This window comes from Narcine bancroftii, chromosome 1 (assembly GCF_036971445.1).
Source record: "Narcine bancroftii isolate sNarBan1 chromosome 1, sNarBan1.hap1, whole genome shotgun sequence".
NCBI lineage: Eukaryota > Metazoa > Chordata > Chondrichthyes > Torpediniformes > Narcinidae > Narcine > Narcine bancroftii.
Window position 1 is genome coordinate 289706947 of NC_091469.1, and position 13460 is coordinate 289720406.

Genomic DNA, 13460 nt, shown 5'->3' on the forward strand with positions numbered 1-13460 from the left:
GGGTGCCAGCAGCTTGGATGGGTAGGCGGTCGGGGCCAGAATTGATGGGGTGGGGGGGGGGGGGGGCGGTTTGACATTTATGTGGGATATATGGAAAATATGCAATTTATGGGCCAATGTTGGGGAGGGGGGGAGAAGAGTTGACTATTTCATGGGATTGACTATTACACGAGTATATTACATGGCAAACTCTGTGATTGTACATATCTCTGGAGATGCCTCAGGTTCCAGATACGGAGGGTGGTTGGTTCTGGAATGAGCTGCCAGGTATAATGGAACCAGGAATAACTCTGACATTCCGATGACATTTGGACAGATAAGAAGAGATTAGAAGAGTATTGCAGAATGCAAGCAAATGTGACTAGCCCAGGGTGCCATCTTGGCTGGCAGGGACACTTTAGGCTGAATGGTCCGTTCTGTGCTGAATATCTCCACGACTCTGCTATGGAGAAACTCAGCAGGTCAAACAGTGCCCTTTATATAGCAAAGATAAAGATAAATAACCAACGTTCCAGGCTTGAGGCGTTCATTATGGTATGGAGAAAATGTCGACAGGCATCCAAAAAAATGGTAAGGGGTAGTAGCAGAGGTGGGGGGAGGAGGAGGTAATAGGTGGAGAAGGGAGAGAGGGTACAGCAGTGTGCAGGAGGAGGAGGGATGGCTTTGTGAATAGAGAAGCAAAGGGGGTGGAGAGCTGAGTGTTTAAAGTGAAACTGGTGTGATTTCTCCTGACTGTGACGCGACCTTTGACTCTTCCACATGCGACTAGCCTTTGCTCTTGCCTAGCACAGCCCTGCGTGAGCAGTAACCTTCAGCACTGCTCACCGGTTGTGGGATAGGTGCCTGCCTCTTCATGTTTGCTCTTGCATTCCAGTTTCGAGTCTTGGCTTGATCAACGCTGCCAGGCCCGATCCGTGGCTTATCAGGACTCACCCCGCCACTGCCTGTCCCACATTCCTGCTGGGAATCACAAAAAGGCTCTGTGGTAGGCGTGCAGATCTCCGCACACAAGCAAGATGCAAATGAGAGCAAAACAATTCCACTTCCTCATCAACAGAGACAGACTACAGATGTTCAGCAGCAAAGTTTGAAGGAGAGAGGGCTGGGGAGGCATGGTGATGTGATTGCCTTTACAGTGTGGGGTTTATTTCCCAATAAGTTGATTGGGACTGGTCGATCCAGCTCACTGTTCTCCGTTCCCCCGTGCTGCCAGGTGAGTGTGCTCACAGACCAAGTGGAGGCGCAAGGAGAGAAGATCAGGGACCTGGAGTCGTGTTTGGAGGAACACCAGCTAAAACTCAACTCAACGGAGGAGATGCTGCAGCAGGTAAGCACTGATGAGGGCCGACGCAGAGAGGGATGTTCTCTGGGGCACCACACCACCCACCAGCAGCTCTCTATACATTCACGTTCCTTCCCTGACTGGGCTCCATTTGTCCTTCACCCCTGCCCCTACCCACCTCCATGTCAATCACCCATCCCCTGCCCCCTGACCAGCCTCTGTCAATCATCCTTCACCCCGCCCCCTGACCAACCTCCATCTGTCTATCATCCATCCCTCCCTCAGCCCACCTCTATCTGTCAATCATCCTTCCCCACCCCTGACCAGCCTCCATCTGTCCATCATCCTTCATCCCTCCTCCAGCCCACCTCCATCTGTCAATCATCCTTTCCTGCCCGCTGACCAGCCTCCATCTATTCATCATCTTTTACCCAGCTCCCTGACCACCCTCTATCTGTCTACTATCCCGCCCTACTGACCTCCATCTGTCAATCATCCTTCACCCCTCCCCCGACCTATCCATTATCCTTCTCCCCTCCCTATCACGTGGTTACTTCATTCTTGTGGAGACATATAATGTCACGTTAGGAATAGATAAGACAAAAGCAGGGAGATTGTTTCCACTGACAGGTGAAAATGGAACCAGAGGACTTCGCCTCAAGATTTGGGGGGGTGGATTTAGGAGGAATTGCATTTCCCAGTGAGTGGTGAATCCATGGAATTCTCTGCCCATTGAAGCAGTAGAGGTTGCCCTGTTAAATGTCTCTGAAGCACAGATAGATTTTTGAATAGTCAGGGAATGAAAGGTCTTGGAGAAGAGGTGGGGTGGGGGGGTGGGGTGGTGGTAAGTAGAGCAGAGTCCGTGTCCATGATCTCATTGTATGGCAGAGCAGGTTTGATAGACTCTAAATCCTGGTGCCCATAGGTTGAAATAAAAGGCAAAAGACTAAAAGGAGTAAAACTAGAAAGTCCACAGTTGCTGGGCTCAGTTTTGGCAATACACGAGGCCACGGACAGATAAGTCGGTGTGGAAACAGTGCATGGAATCAAAATGGTTAGCCATTGGGAGGTCCTCACTGTCACAGAGGACAGAGAGAATATACCCAATGAAGTGATTTCCCAAACTGTGTCCAGTTATCTCCAATGTAGAGGAGGCCACATCAGTAGCATCTGGGTTGATCTGCCATTGAAAAAGGCATTAGGACAGGAACTTTTGATTGGAAAGGACTCTGGTCCAAGCAGACAATATGATAAGCACAGACCCTGTTTCCCTGCTGAACATTTCTAGGATTTCTCCTAATGTTGTCAGAACCAGAATCCAGTTTATCATCATGAATGTGTATCATAAAATTTGTTTTGTGCAGCGTCCTTCTGCAAAATTGCTATAAATTACATTTCTGTAAATACTATTTTTAAAAAAATTAGTGCAAAAGAAGAGAAAAAAAAGTGAGGTCGTTCAAGGTCCATTCAGAAATCTGATGGCAGAGGGGAAGAAGCCGTTGGGTGTTCATCTTCAGGCTCCTGTATCCCCCTTCCTGATGGTAAAGAGGGAATGGAAGTAAAACAGGAAAGTCTGTAGACACTGCGGTTGAAGTTAAAACACAAGATGCTGGAGAAACTCAGCAAGTCAAACAGGGTCCTTTTCATAGCAAGGGTAAAGCTACAGCCCAGAGGCTGCTTTCTTGAGACATCGCCTCTTGTAGATGTCCTGGGTGGAGTGGAGACTGATGCCCATGAAGGCGCTAGCCGAGTTCATTACTCTCTGTCATCTTTTCCTGTCCTGGGCATTGACACCTCCATACCAGACAGTAAGGCATCCCATCAGAATACTCTCCATGGTACGTACACTTGGCAGGTCTTTGGTGATGTACCAAATCCAAACTCCTCATGAAAAACAGCTGCTGGCTCAGGACAGATCTTCAGAGATGTTGACACCCACAAATTTGAAATCCTTTACCCTTTTTATTGCTGTCCCCTCGATGAGGACTGGGTTGTGTTCTCCTGGTTTTCCCCTTCCTGAAGTCCACAATCATCTCCTTGGTTTTGTTAATGTTGAGCGCAAGGTTGTTGGTGTGACACCACTCAACTCACTGATCTATCTCCCTCCTGTACGCTTCCTCATTGCTGTCTGTGATTCTGCTGACAAACCAAGTTGTCATCGGCAGATTTTTAGATGGCATTTGCATTGTGCCTGGCCATACAGCGAGCAGAGCAGTGGGCTAAGCACGCATCCTTGAGGTACGCCTGTGTTGATGGTCAGTGAGGAGGAAACATTTTTACTGAAGCGTACAGACTAATGCTGCAGACTTCCATTAACATGAAATCAAACGGAAGTTGCTATTTTTGTCGTAGCTGGTAGCTCGCCAAACTAGTACAACAGAAGTTCACTTAAGAAAAGAAAATTTGAGTGGTTTTGTTTCATGACAAATATGCAACTTCCCAGATTTTAAGGGAATTGAAAATAAATCCATGCCATGGTGGAGGGGTGGGGGGCAGGGGGGGGGAGGAACAGGAACCAAAAAAAAGTCTCAATCACACCGATTCTTTAGAAAGATCATAAGATATAGGAGCAGAAGAAGGCCATTCAGCCCATCGAGTCTGGCCCACCATTTCATCATGAGCTGATCCATTTCCCCACTCAGCCCCACTGCCCGGCCTTCTCCCCATAATCTCTGATGCCCTGGCTCATCACGAACCTATCACTCTCTGCCTTAAATACCTGGCCTTCACACTGCCTGTGCCAACAGATTCCAAAGATTTACCACCCTCTGGCTAAAAAAATTCCTCCACTTCTCTGTTCTAAGCGGACGTCCTTCAATCCTGAAGTTATGCCCTCTTGTCCTAGACTTTTCCACCACAGGAAACAACCTTTCTACATTTACACTATCCGTGCCTTTCAACATTTCAAATGTTTCATTGAGATCCCCACCCACTATTCTCCTAAATTCCAATGAGTACAGGTCAAGAGCTGTCAAATTCTCCTTATCTGAGAACCCTTTCATTCCCAGAACAAGGTGGTGTGTTCAATACAAGGTAACAAGGAGACATGGATGTCTCATATTAATGGCACTCTTGATATTCTGCCTTTTCTGCTGAGGTTCGGAGCACAGATTCTGTTGGTCTGTCACAAAATGAATTGTTTATAGTCACGCACTGAGATGCAGTGAAAAGCTTTGTTTTGTGTGGTTTCCAGACAAGTCAACCTGCACCTAAGAAGAACGGCAAACGCACTCTGCTGGGGGAACCCAGAATATCGAGTAGGATCAGTGGAATAGAAAGAATGTTCTGGTCTGGAACCTGGTCCGTCCTTTTTCTCCGCGGATGATGCTCTACCTTCTGAGTTCCTCCAGCAGAGTATGTTTAGGCATCTTTCTTGTTGCTGGGTGTCCAGAACTGCACATAATACTGCATGTACAGTGGTAATGTGATGTCCCTGCTCTTTGATGCCCTGACCAATTAAATGCCCTTACCATCCTATGCCATAAGTGCTCTGTGGTTAGTCAAGGATTACTTAAGATGGTATGGGGGGGGGGGGGGGGGGCAGTTGATAACCACTGGATGAAGGAAAGTGCTCAATGCAGAAGATGTTTGCAGCAGTGGGAGAGTCTAGGATCAGAGGGCACAACCCCAGAATATGACGACGTTCCTTTAGAACAGAGATGAGGAGATGATTCTTCAGCTGAAGGAGGGGTGACTCTGTGGAATTCGTTGCCACAGGCAGCAGTAGAGGCCAAGTCATTGGGTAGATTTAAAGCGGAGATTGATTGATTCTTGATTAGTAAGGGTGTTGATGGTTATGTGAGGAAGGTAGGAGCCATGATTTAAATAGTTGAGACTCAATGGGCCAAATGGCCTAATTCTGCTCCTCTCTCTAATGGTCTTAAACATCCTCTTCACGACTGTTTCCTTCAGCGCCATCCCTCCCACAATTCAGCCCCTCCCACAGTGAGGTGATGTCTTGGGACTGCCTCTGCGACAGGCTGGTGCTCCTTCTGGAACGCCCCTCTCACCGTGTTGGCTTCCTGCAGCTACCCTCTCTGAGCACTACCCCATCCCTCGGAGCTGTGCCTCCTCAGGGAAGTCTGGGGGGGGAGGAAGAAAATGGCAAGCCCCCCCTTCCCCCACTTACTGAAATGCTGTTGATACATGTGGGAGTTGAACTCTGGTGTGACGTGTCAACACCCGACTTTCTGAACTGGTGGGACCCTGTTACCAATGAAACGGGATAAACCTCAACTCCAGTACGAGCAAAGCCGTCCTTCAATGGTGAATGAGATAGACGGCAGGGAAAGCATATGGTACACTAGGCTTCAGTGGGCAGCATTGAGTATAAAAACAAGGAGGTTAAGTTGCAGTGGGATAAATCTTTGGTCAGGCTGCATTGGGAATACTGGGTGCCCCATTACAATATCGATGTGGAGGCTTTGGAAAGGGAACAGTGGAGGCCTACAATGATGTTGCCTGGTTTAGAGGGGATGGGAAAATATTGGACAAACTGGGGTTGTTTTCTCTGGAGCGTCGGAGGCTGCGGGGAGACCTGATGCAGGTTTATAAAACCATGAAAGGTGGACAATCCAAATCTTTTCTCCAGGGTAAAAGTGTCACACGCTTGAAGGTGAGGGGGAGGAAGTTTAAGGGAGATGTGTGCAGCAAATGTTTTACACAGAGAGGTGGAATGGGATGCTGGAAGACGTGGGGGAAGCAGATACGTTTAAGAGTCTTCCAGATGGGCACATAAAAGTGAAGGGGATGGAAGGGTGTCATGAGGTAAATCAAAATTTTATTTGAATTTGGATGTCTTATCCAGCACAGACGTGTGGGCCAAAGGGCCTGTTCCTGTGTTGTACAGTTCCTAATTCCATGTCAGCGGCTGAGAGTTACATTTTCTTAGGTCACTGAGTTGATTTCTTTCTCATGACCTGCCAGAGGAAGGACAAGAATCGGTATATTTAATCAACCCAGGATCAGAAGGGAGTTGTTGAAATTTCGAGAGCAATGAAATCTGGGCCAAAGGTGAAAGGTTATTGTTGGGTTATTTTTCTTTAACCCTTTTCCAAGAACTTGGGATGATTTAACCCATCTGGATTTGGCAGGGAGTTCTTTTGCAAAATAGTGGGAGTGAAGCAGGGGCTACTGAATTTAATTGTTTTTTTTCACGTGCATTAAGATAAAGCAAAAAGCTTTATTTTGTGTGCTATCCAGGCAAGAAATCCCATATCTAATACAGCAGGGTGCAGTGTTACAGAGAGTCACAGACTGCAGGGCGGGTGTTACAGAGAGTCACAAGGCACAGGGTGGAGTGTTACAGTCAATCACAGGAACGCAGTGTTACAGTGTGTCACAGAGTGCAGGGTGCAGTTTTACAAAAACAAAATAAAGGATATTGAGAAAAGTGCTGTTAAACAGACTCTGACCTTCATTATTTTACCAAAGAGAGGTCCATTCAAGAATCTGATCATAGCAGGAATGAAACTGTCCTTTAATCTGGAAGCCTGTGTTTCAGGCTCGCTAGAGATACAAACCTCAGCCAACAGAATGGTAATGAGTATGGGCAAATAGCATGAGATCGTTTCAGTGATGACAGAGGGAGACAAGGGTGGTGAAGCCATTTGGCATGCTTATCTTCGCTTGTCAGGACACTGAATACGGTAGCAGGTTCTGCATGCGTCAGTTTAAATTTAAATTTAGACATACAGCACGGTAAAAGGCCCTTTCAATCCACGTGTCTGTGCCGCCCAATTACACCCAATCAACCTACACTCCTGGTATGTTTTGAACAGTTGGAGAAAACCAGAGCCCCCAGGGAAACCCAAGCAGACACTGAGAGATTGTACAAACTCCGTACAGACAGTGCGGGATTTGAACCCTGATCCCGATCGCTGATGCTGTAACAGTGTTTTGCTCCCCTAAATTGTACAAAATGTAGGTGAGACCACACTGTGTGCGGAACGAGATGCAAAAAAGATTCTCACGGATGTTCCTGGGCCTGGTTGACTTGAATTATAAGGAGGGCACGGTGCAGGGATATAATCTTTTACCAATGAGGGATTCATTCAAGAGCCAGATAACAGCAGGGAAGAAATTACCTTGAATCTGCAGGTTTGTTTTTCAAGCACTGCCTGAATGGGGGGGGGGGGGGGGAAGAAGAGAATGTAACTGATGTGGGGTGGGTTCTTTAATTATGTTGGCACCTTTCCAGAGAGTGGGATATATAAACTGAGTCGATGGAGGGAGGTTGGTTTGTGTAATGGTTTGAATTTCATTCACAATTCTCTGTGGTTTCTTCAACTCTTGGACAGAGCAGTCTCCTTTCCACCAGCTCCCACCCAATTCCTTTTCTTCTCCTCTCAGAGAATACCTTTCTCAGCCCTCTTCCCCCTCACACCTGTCAACCTGTGTCCCTTTCCCTTTCACCCTCTTCCCACCCCCCCCAACGTATTCTGGCATCTGCCAGATTTTCAGAAGGGTTCAGGCCCAAAAAATTGACAGCTTCTTGCTTTCCATGGATGCTGTTTGGCTTGCTGAGTTTTTCCAGAGCTTTAGACCACAGCGTCTGCAGACTTAGTTCCCGTACCAAGCTGTGATGTATCAGGAAAGGATACGCTCCAAAGAGAAAAGTTCCAGCTCTGCTAACCTTCCCTTAAAAGACTTATTTCCAATCCAAGCAACATCCTGGTAAGTCTCCTCTGCCCCATCTCTACAGCTTCCACATCCTTCCTATAATGAGGTGACCAGAACTGAACACAATACTCCAAGTGTGGTCTCACCACGGATGTGTAGAGCTGCAACATGATCTCTCTACTCCTGAATTCAATCCCCCTAGTAATAAAGCCCAGCATCCTATAGGCCTTCTTAACTATCCTATCAACTTTTCAGAAGAGAAGTGATTCCATTCGGACACCACTTCCCTCTGTCTCTCCATGACCCATGGGTCGAAAATGGGGATGATTTTCTAGTCTGTAAATATGTCTTCCTGCTGTTTCTAGGAGCTGCTGAGCAGGTCAGCACTGGAGTCCCAGAAACTGGATCTCATGGAGGAGATATCGAGCCTGAAAGTTACACTGGCTGCAATAGAACGAGACCGGCAGGAGAATGATGATCTCCAGAACAGCGAGGTTAGCCACACCTTTTTATCTCCAGGATCAGCCTGTCAGCTTATTCCCTTCATGAACTTTGTTTATCATTAAATCTTCTGCCTTTGCCCTAACACACTTCCTCAGTGACGGCCAGTGTGCCCTCACTGTCCCCATTCCAATTTATTTCCTTCTTCCCCGTGTTCCCCGTCCCCCCCTCCTCTTTCCCTCCTCCCCCCCCCCTCACTTTCCAGATTGGTGTTTAAAGTCCATGCTGGAGTGGTCATTGTGTCCGTCCGCCCTGGCGGAGCCACAATCAGGGACCACGGGGATCACACAGGTGATGCTGGCATCTGGAGCAACAAACACGCTGCAGTGAAAGGTTCCAGCCCATTGCTTTTCTCCCACTGCCCCTGAGTTCAAACAGCTGCATGTCGTCTGTTGGTCATTTCAGGGATGTGAACTGGGCTGTGTGTTTGGAGTGACAGTGGGAGAGTGTCTGTGTCTCAAGACTGTTCTGGAAAGGGATCAGGATGGACCTGAAGTTAATACCCTGAATTAGCGGAACATCAGTTTCACGTCGTTACACACGATCTTGCAAAAGTAAAGCAACAGCTTTAAAATAAAGTCCAAGCACAATATGCAGGAGACTTTCAGCAGTGGATTTGAGAGAGTGCGTGGTTCCTGAAGCTGAAAGGGTGGAACAAGAAGTTCAGGGAACCCTGAATGTTAAGAGTTAATAACAATCTTTTTCTTTCTTCTTCAGTTCAAATTTATTATCATCTGACTACATACACAACCAGATGGATCAGTACTTCTCTGGACCAGAGTGCCCACACATACACACACAATACATGATATATAATTATCATATACATAAGGACATAATGAATGTAAAAAATATATATTTTATTTCAGAATAATTTGTTTCATTTATAAGAATCCCAAGGTTACAAAATACTGTTCATCGATCTCACAGACTGCAGGAAGAAACTATTTCCCAATCTGGCAGTCTTGATTTTGATGTTCTGCTCCTTGATGGAATTGGGTCAAAGATCTTGTGTGCTGGATGGAAAGAGTCCTCAATAATTCTTTGAGCCCTATTTAAGCAACGCGCCCACTCAATGTCATTAAACAGAGGGAAGGGTAAACCAGCATTTCTGTGGTTTTACTAATCCTGGTGATCTTGGCCATTTTGATGACCCTCTGTATCGACTTCCAGTCCGATACTTTGCAGCTACTGTCCTGCACAAAGGTGCAGCCAGGAAGGGATGCTCTCAATCGTGCTCCTGTAAAAGGTTATCAAGATGAGGCAGGGGGCTGTAGCCTTGCCCCCCTCAACCTCCTTAGGAAGTGTAGGGGCTGCTTCACCTTCCTGGCTAATGTATGGATGCACCGAAATTGTTGATACTGCAGTTGAACAGATCATTGGAAAGACAAACTATAACAACAAACTCAATGAATTAAAAGAGGCAATAAAACTGTGTAAGACATAATAAATGTTCACAGTAATCCTTGTTTTTAAAAAAAAAAGATTTGCCACAGTGCAGCAGGATGTTAAAGGCTCTATAAAGTAAGCGTGTATCAGGGAGAGAGATCAGAAAATGAGGAATACCTTTCAGAAGTGAAAGAATTGAGGGGGGGGGATGTAAATTGAGAAGTAATCAGGGAAAGGATACGGAAATTAGGGACCTTGGATGTAAAATGAACATGGATGTAAAATGTATCATTATTTAAAAATGTAATTTAGAGATACCTTCACCTGGACCCTGTGCCTGGTCTGAACCTTCACCGGGACCCTGTGCCTGGTCTGAACCTTCACCGGGACCCTGTGCCTTGACTGAACCTTCACCAGGACCCTGTGCCTGCTCTGAACCTTCACCGGGACCCTGTGCCTGCTCTGAACCTTCACCAGGACCCTGTGCCTCGTCTGAACCTTCACCATGACCCTGTGCCTAGTCTGAACCTTCACTGGGACCCTGTGCCTGGTCTGAACGTTCACCGGGACCCTGTTTCTGGTCTGAACCTTCACTGAGACCCTGTGACTGGTCTGAACCTTCACCATGACCCTGTGCCTGGTCTGAACATTCACCAGGACCCTGTTCCTAGTCTGAACTTTCACTGGGAACCTGTGCCTGGTCTGAACATTCACCAGGACCCTGTGCCTGGTCTGAACCTTCACCAAAACCCTGCACCTGGTCTGAACCTTCACCGGGACCCTGTGTCTGGTATGAACATTCACCGGGACCCTGTGCCTGGTCTGGACCTTCACCGGGTCCCTGTGCCTGGTCTGAACATTCACCGGGACCCTGTGCCTGGTCTGGACATTCACCGGGACCCTGTGCCTGGTCTGATCCTTCACCGGGACCCTGTGCCTGGTCTGATCCTTCACCTTGACCCTGTGCCTGGTCTGTACCTTCACCGGGACCCTGTGCCTGGTCTGAACCTTCACCTTGACCCTGTGCCTGGTCTGTACCTTCACCGGGTCCCTGTGCCTGGTCTGAACCTTCAACGGGACCCTGTTCCTGGTCTGAACCGTCACCGGTACCCTGTGCCTGGTCTGAACCTTCACTGGGACCCTGTGCCTGGTCTGAACCTTCTCCGGGACCCTGTGCCTGGTCTGAACCTTCACCGGGACCCTTGCCTGGTCTGAAACTTCCCCGAATCCTGTGCCTGGTCTGAAGCTTCACCGGGACCCTGTTCCTTGTCTGAACCTTTACCGGTAGCCTATTTCTCGTCTGAACCTTCATCGGGATCCTGTGCCTGGTCTGTACCTTCACCGGGACCCTGTGCCTGGTCTGAACCTTCACCGGGTATCTGTGCCTGGTCTGTACCTTCACTGGGATCCTGTGCCTGGTCTGAACCTTCATCGGGACCCTGTGCCTGGTCTGAACCTTCACTGGGACCCTGTACCTGGTCTGAACCTTCACCGGGACCCTGTGCCTGGTCTGAACCTTCACTGGGACCCTGTGCCTGGTCTGATCCTTCACCTTGACCCTGTGCCTGGTCTGTACCTTCACTGGGACCCTGTGCCTGGTCTGAACCTTCAACGGTACCCTGTGCCTGGTCTGAACCTTCACTGGGACCCTGTGCCTGGTCTGAACCTTCACCGGGACCCTGTGCCTGGTCTGAACCTTCACCGGGACCCTGTTCCTGGTCTGAACCTTCACCGGGACCCTTGCCTGGTCTGAACCTTCACTGAAACCTGTGCCTGGTCTGAAGCTTCACCGGGACCCTGTTCCTGGTCTGAGCCTTCACCGGGACCCTGTGCCTGGTCTGAACCTTCACCGGGACCCTATTCCTGGTCTGAACTTTCACTGGGATCCTGTGCCTGGTCTGATCCTTCACCGGGATCCTGTGCCTGGTCTGAACCTTCACCGGGACCCTGTTCCTGGTCTGAACCTTTACCGGTACCCTATTCCTTGTCTGAACCTTCATCGGGATCCTGTGCCTGGTCTGTACCTTCACCGGGACCCTGTGCCTGGTCTGAACCTTCACCGGGACTCTGTGCCTGGTCTGTACCTTCACTGGGATTCAGTGCCTGGTCTGAACCTTCACCGGGACCCTGTGCCTGGTCTTAATCTTCACCGGGACACTGTGCCTGGTCTGAACCTTCACCGGGACCCTGTGCCTGGTCTGAACCTTCACCGGGACCCTGTGCCTTGTCTGAACCTTCACCGGGACCCTGTGCCTGGTCTGAACCTTCACCGGGATCCTGTTCCTGGTCTGAACCTTCACCGGGACCCTGTGCCTGGTCTGAACCTTCACCGGGACCCTGTGCCTGGTCTGAACCTTCACCGGGGCCCTGTATCTGAACCCCACTAACCTTTCACTGGGACTCTTCCTGCACGCCCCTTAAATCTCAGCTGGGCCCCATTTCCTACACTTTCTTTTGATTTATCAGTTATGTTTTCGTTACTGCTTAAACATCCTTAAAGTGGGAGAATTAAAAACTATATTCACGTGCAGTAATCTGAATAATCGGACTGAAGTCTTGAGGATGCTGGATTGTTGGAATTTTTTTTAAACGAGCCTTTCAGAAGTACTGCAGTCGATGTTAACAGTGAAGGTCGTGTTATTTATTAAGTTAATACAAATGTCCACTCAGCAGTTTTAAACACAACTTTCTCTGAAGGGAGCAAGCTCCATTCTGCAACAGTGTTCTCAGGAAGATTTATAGTATTTGCAATAATGCAAACAAATATTCGTGGGGACTGGTAGACTAATGCCAGAACCATTTCAGGAGTAGGCTCAGTGAAGTTTTTATCCTGCACTCAAAGTGGAATCTCTCTGACTCCTGCAATGCTGCTGTTTCCAATTTCCATGTAGTTTTTATGAACGTTTTTGCTTGTTGTTCTGGCTGTAGCTTTGAAAGCTTACAGCATTATAATTAGTCTGGTGAGGGAATCCTGGGGTGAGGGGTTTTAATTGATTCAACGTGTTCCACGAGTCAATAATGAACAGCTCTCTCTGTTCTCCAAGTCAGTTTCTGCTATACATTATACAACTTTCCCTCGGCACTTTACCAAGTTTGGGACAGGGAGAGGACGGGTGTGGGGGGTGGTTATTTTTACTTCTAATTGAAGTCTCATGGTCTGTTTCAGTAACAGCTCAGAAATAGTGGAAAGAAGGCCAGCACCTCTGGGTTCAAGAGCAGTTTCTTTCCATCAGCTGTCAGGCTCTTGAACTTCCCCCTGGTTACTCTAATCAGGGACTACTCCGACACCACAAAAGGACTGTCCATCCTATCACAAAGTCACTTTCTTTGCATTAGGATAATGTGAATATTTATTATCTATCTTTTGTAATTATTGTCTTTTTAAGTTCACTGTTTTTTTTTACAGGTACATGTTTACCTGCAGCAGAGAGAATTTTTCTGCATTTGTTCATCGTACGATATCAGTCAAATTTATTGTCATCTGATTGTACAAGTACAACCCAACGAAACCGCGTTCTCTGATTCTCAGTGAAAAACACTTAGACATAACACACATACAGACACGCAATACATATTCAGGACAAGTATTTCATCTATACTAATAAATAAATATTGTTTTATGAATATGAGTGTCTCGGAGGGTCAGTGTGAGCCGTTCCTTTGGTCG

At 47.8% G+C, this 13460-nt stretch overlaps 1 protein-coding gene across 13 annotated transcripts in view; it reads left to right on the forward strand.

The window, feature by feature from the left end:
• ppfibp2a (PPFIA binding protein 2a) overlaps window positions 1–13460 on the forward strand; it is a 156421-nt gene that overhangs the window by 83571 nt on the left and 59390 nt on the right. For all 13 annotated transcript variants that reach the window (XM_069903068.1, XM_069903077.1, XM_069903073.1 and 10 more), the window contains 2 exons: window positions 1214–1327; window positions 8269–8397. In XM_069903068.1, coding sequence (XP_069759169.1) covers window positions 1214–1327; window positions 8269–8397 — 243 coding nt within the window. The remainder of the gene's footprint in view (window positions 1–1213; window positions 1328–8268; window positions 8398–13460) is intronic.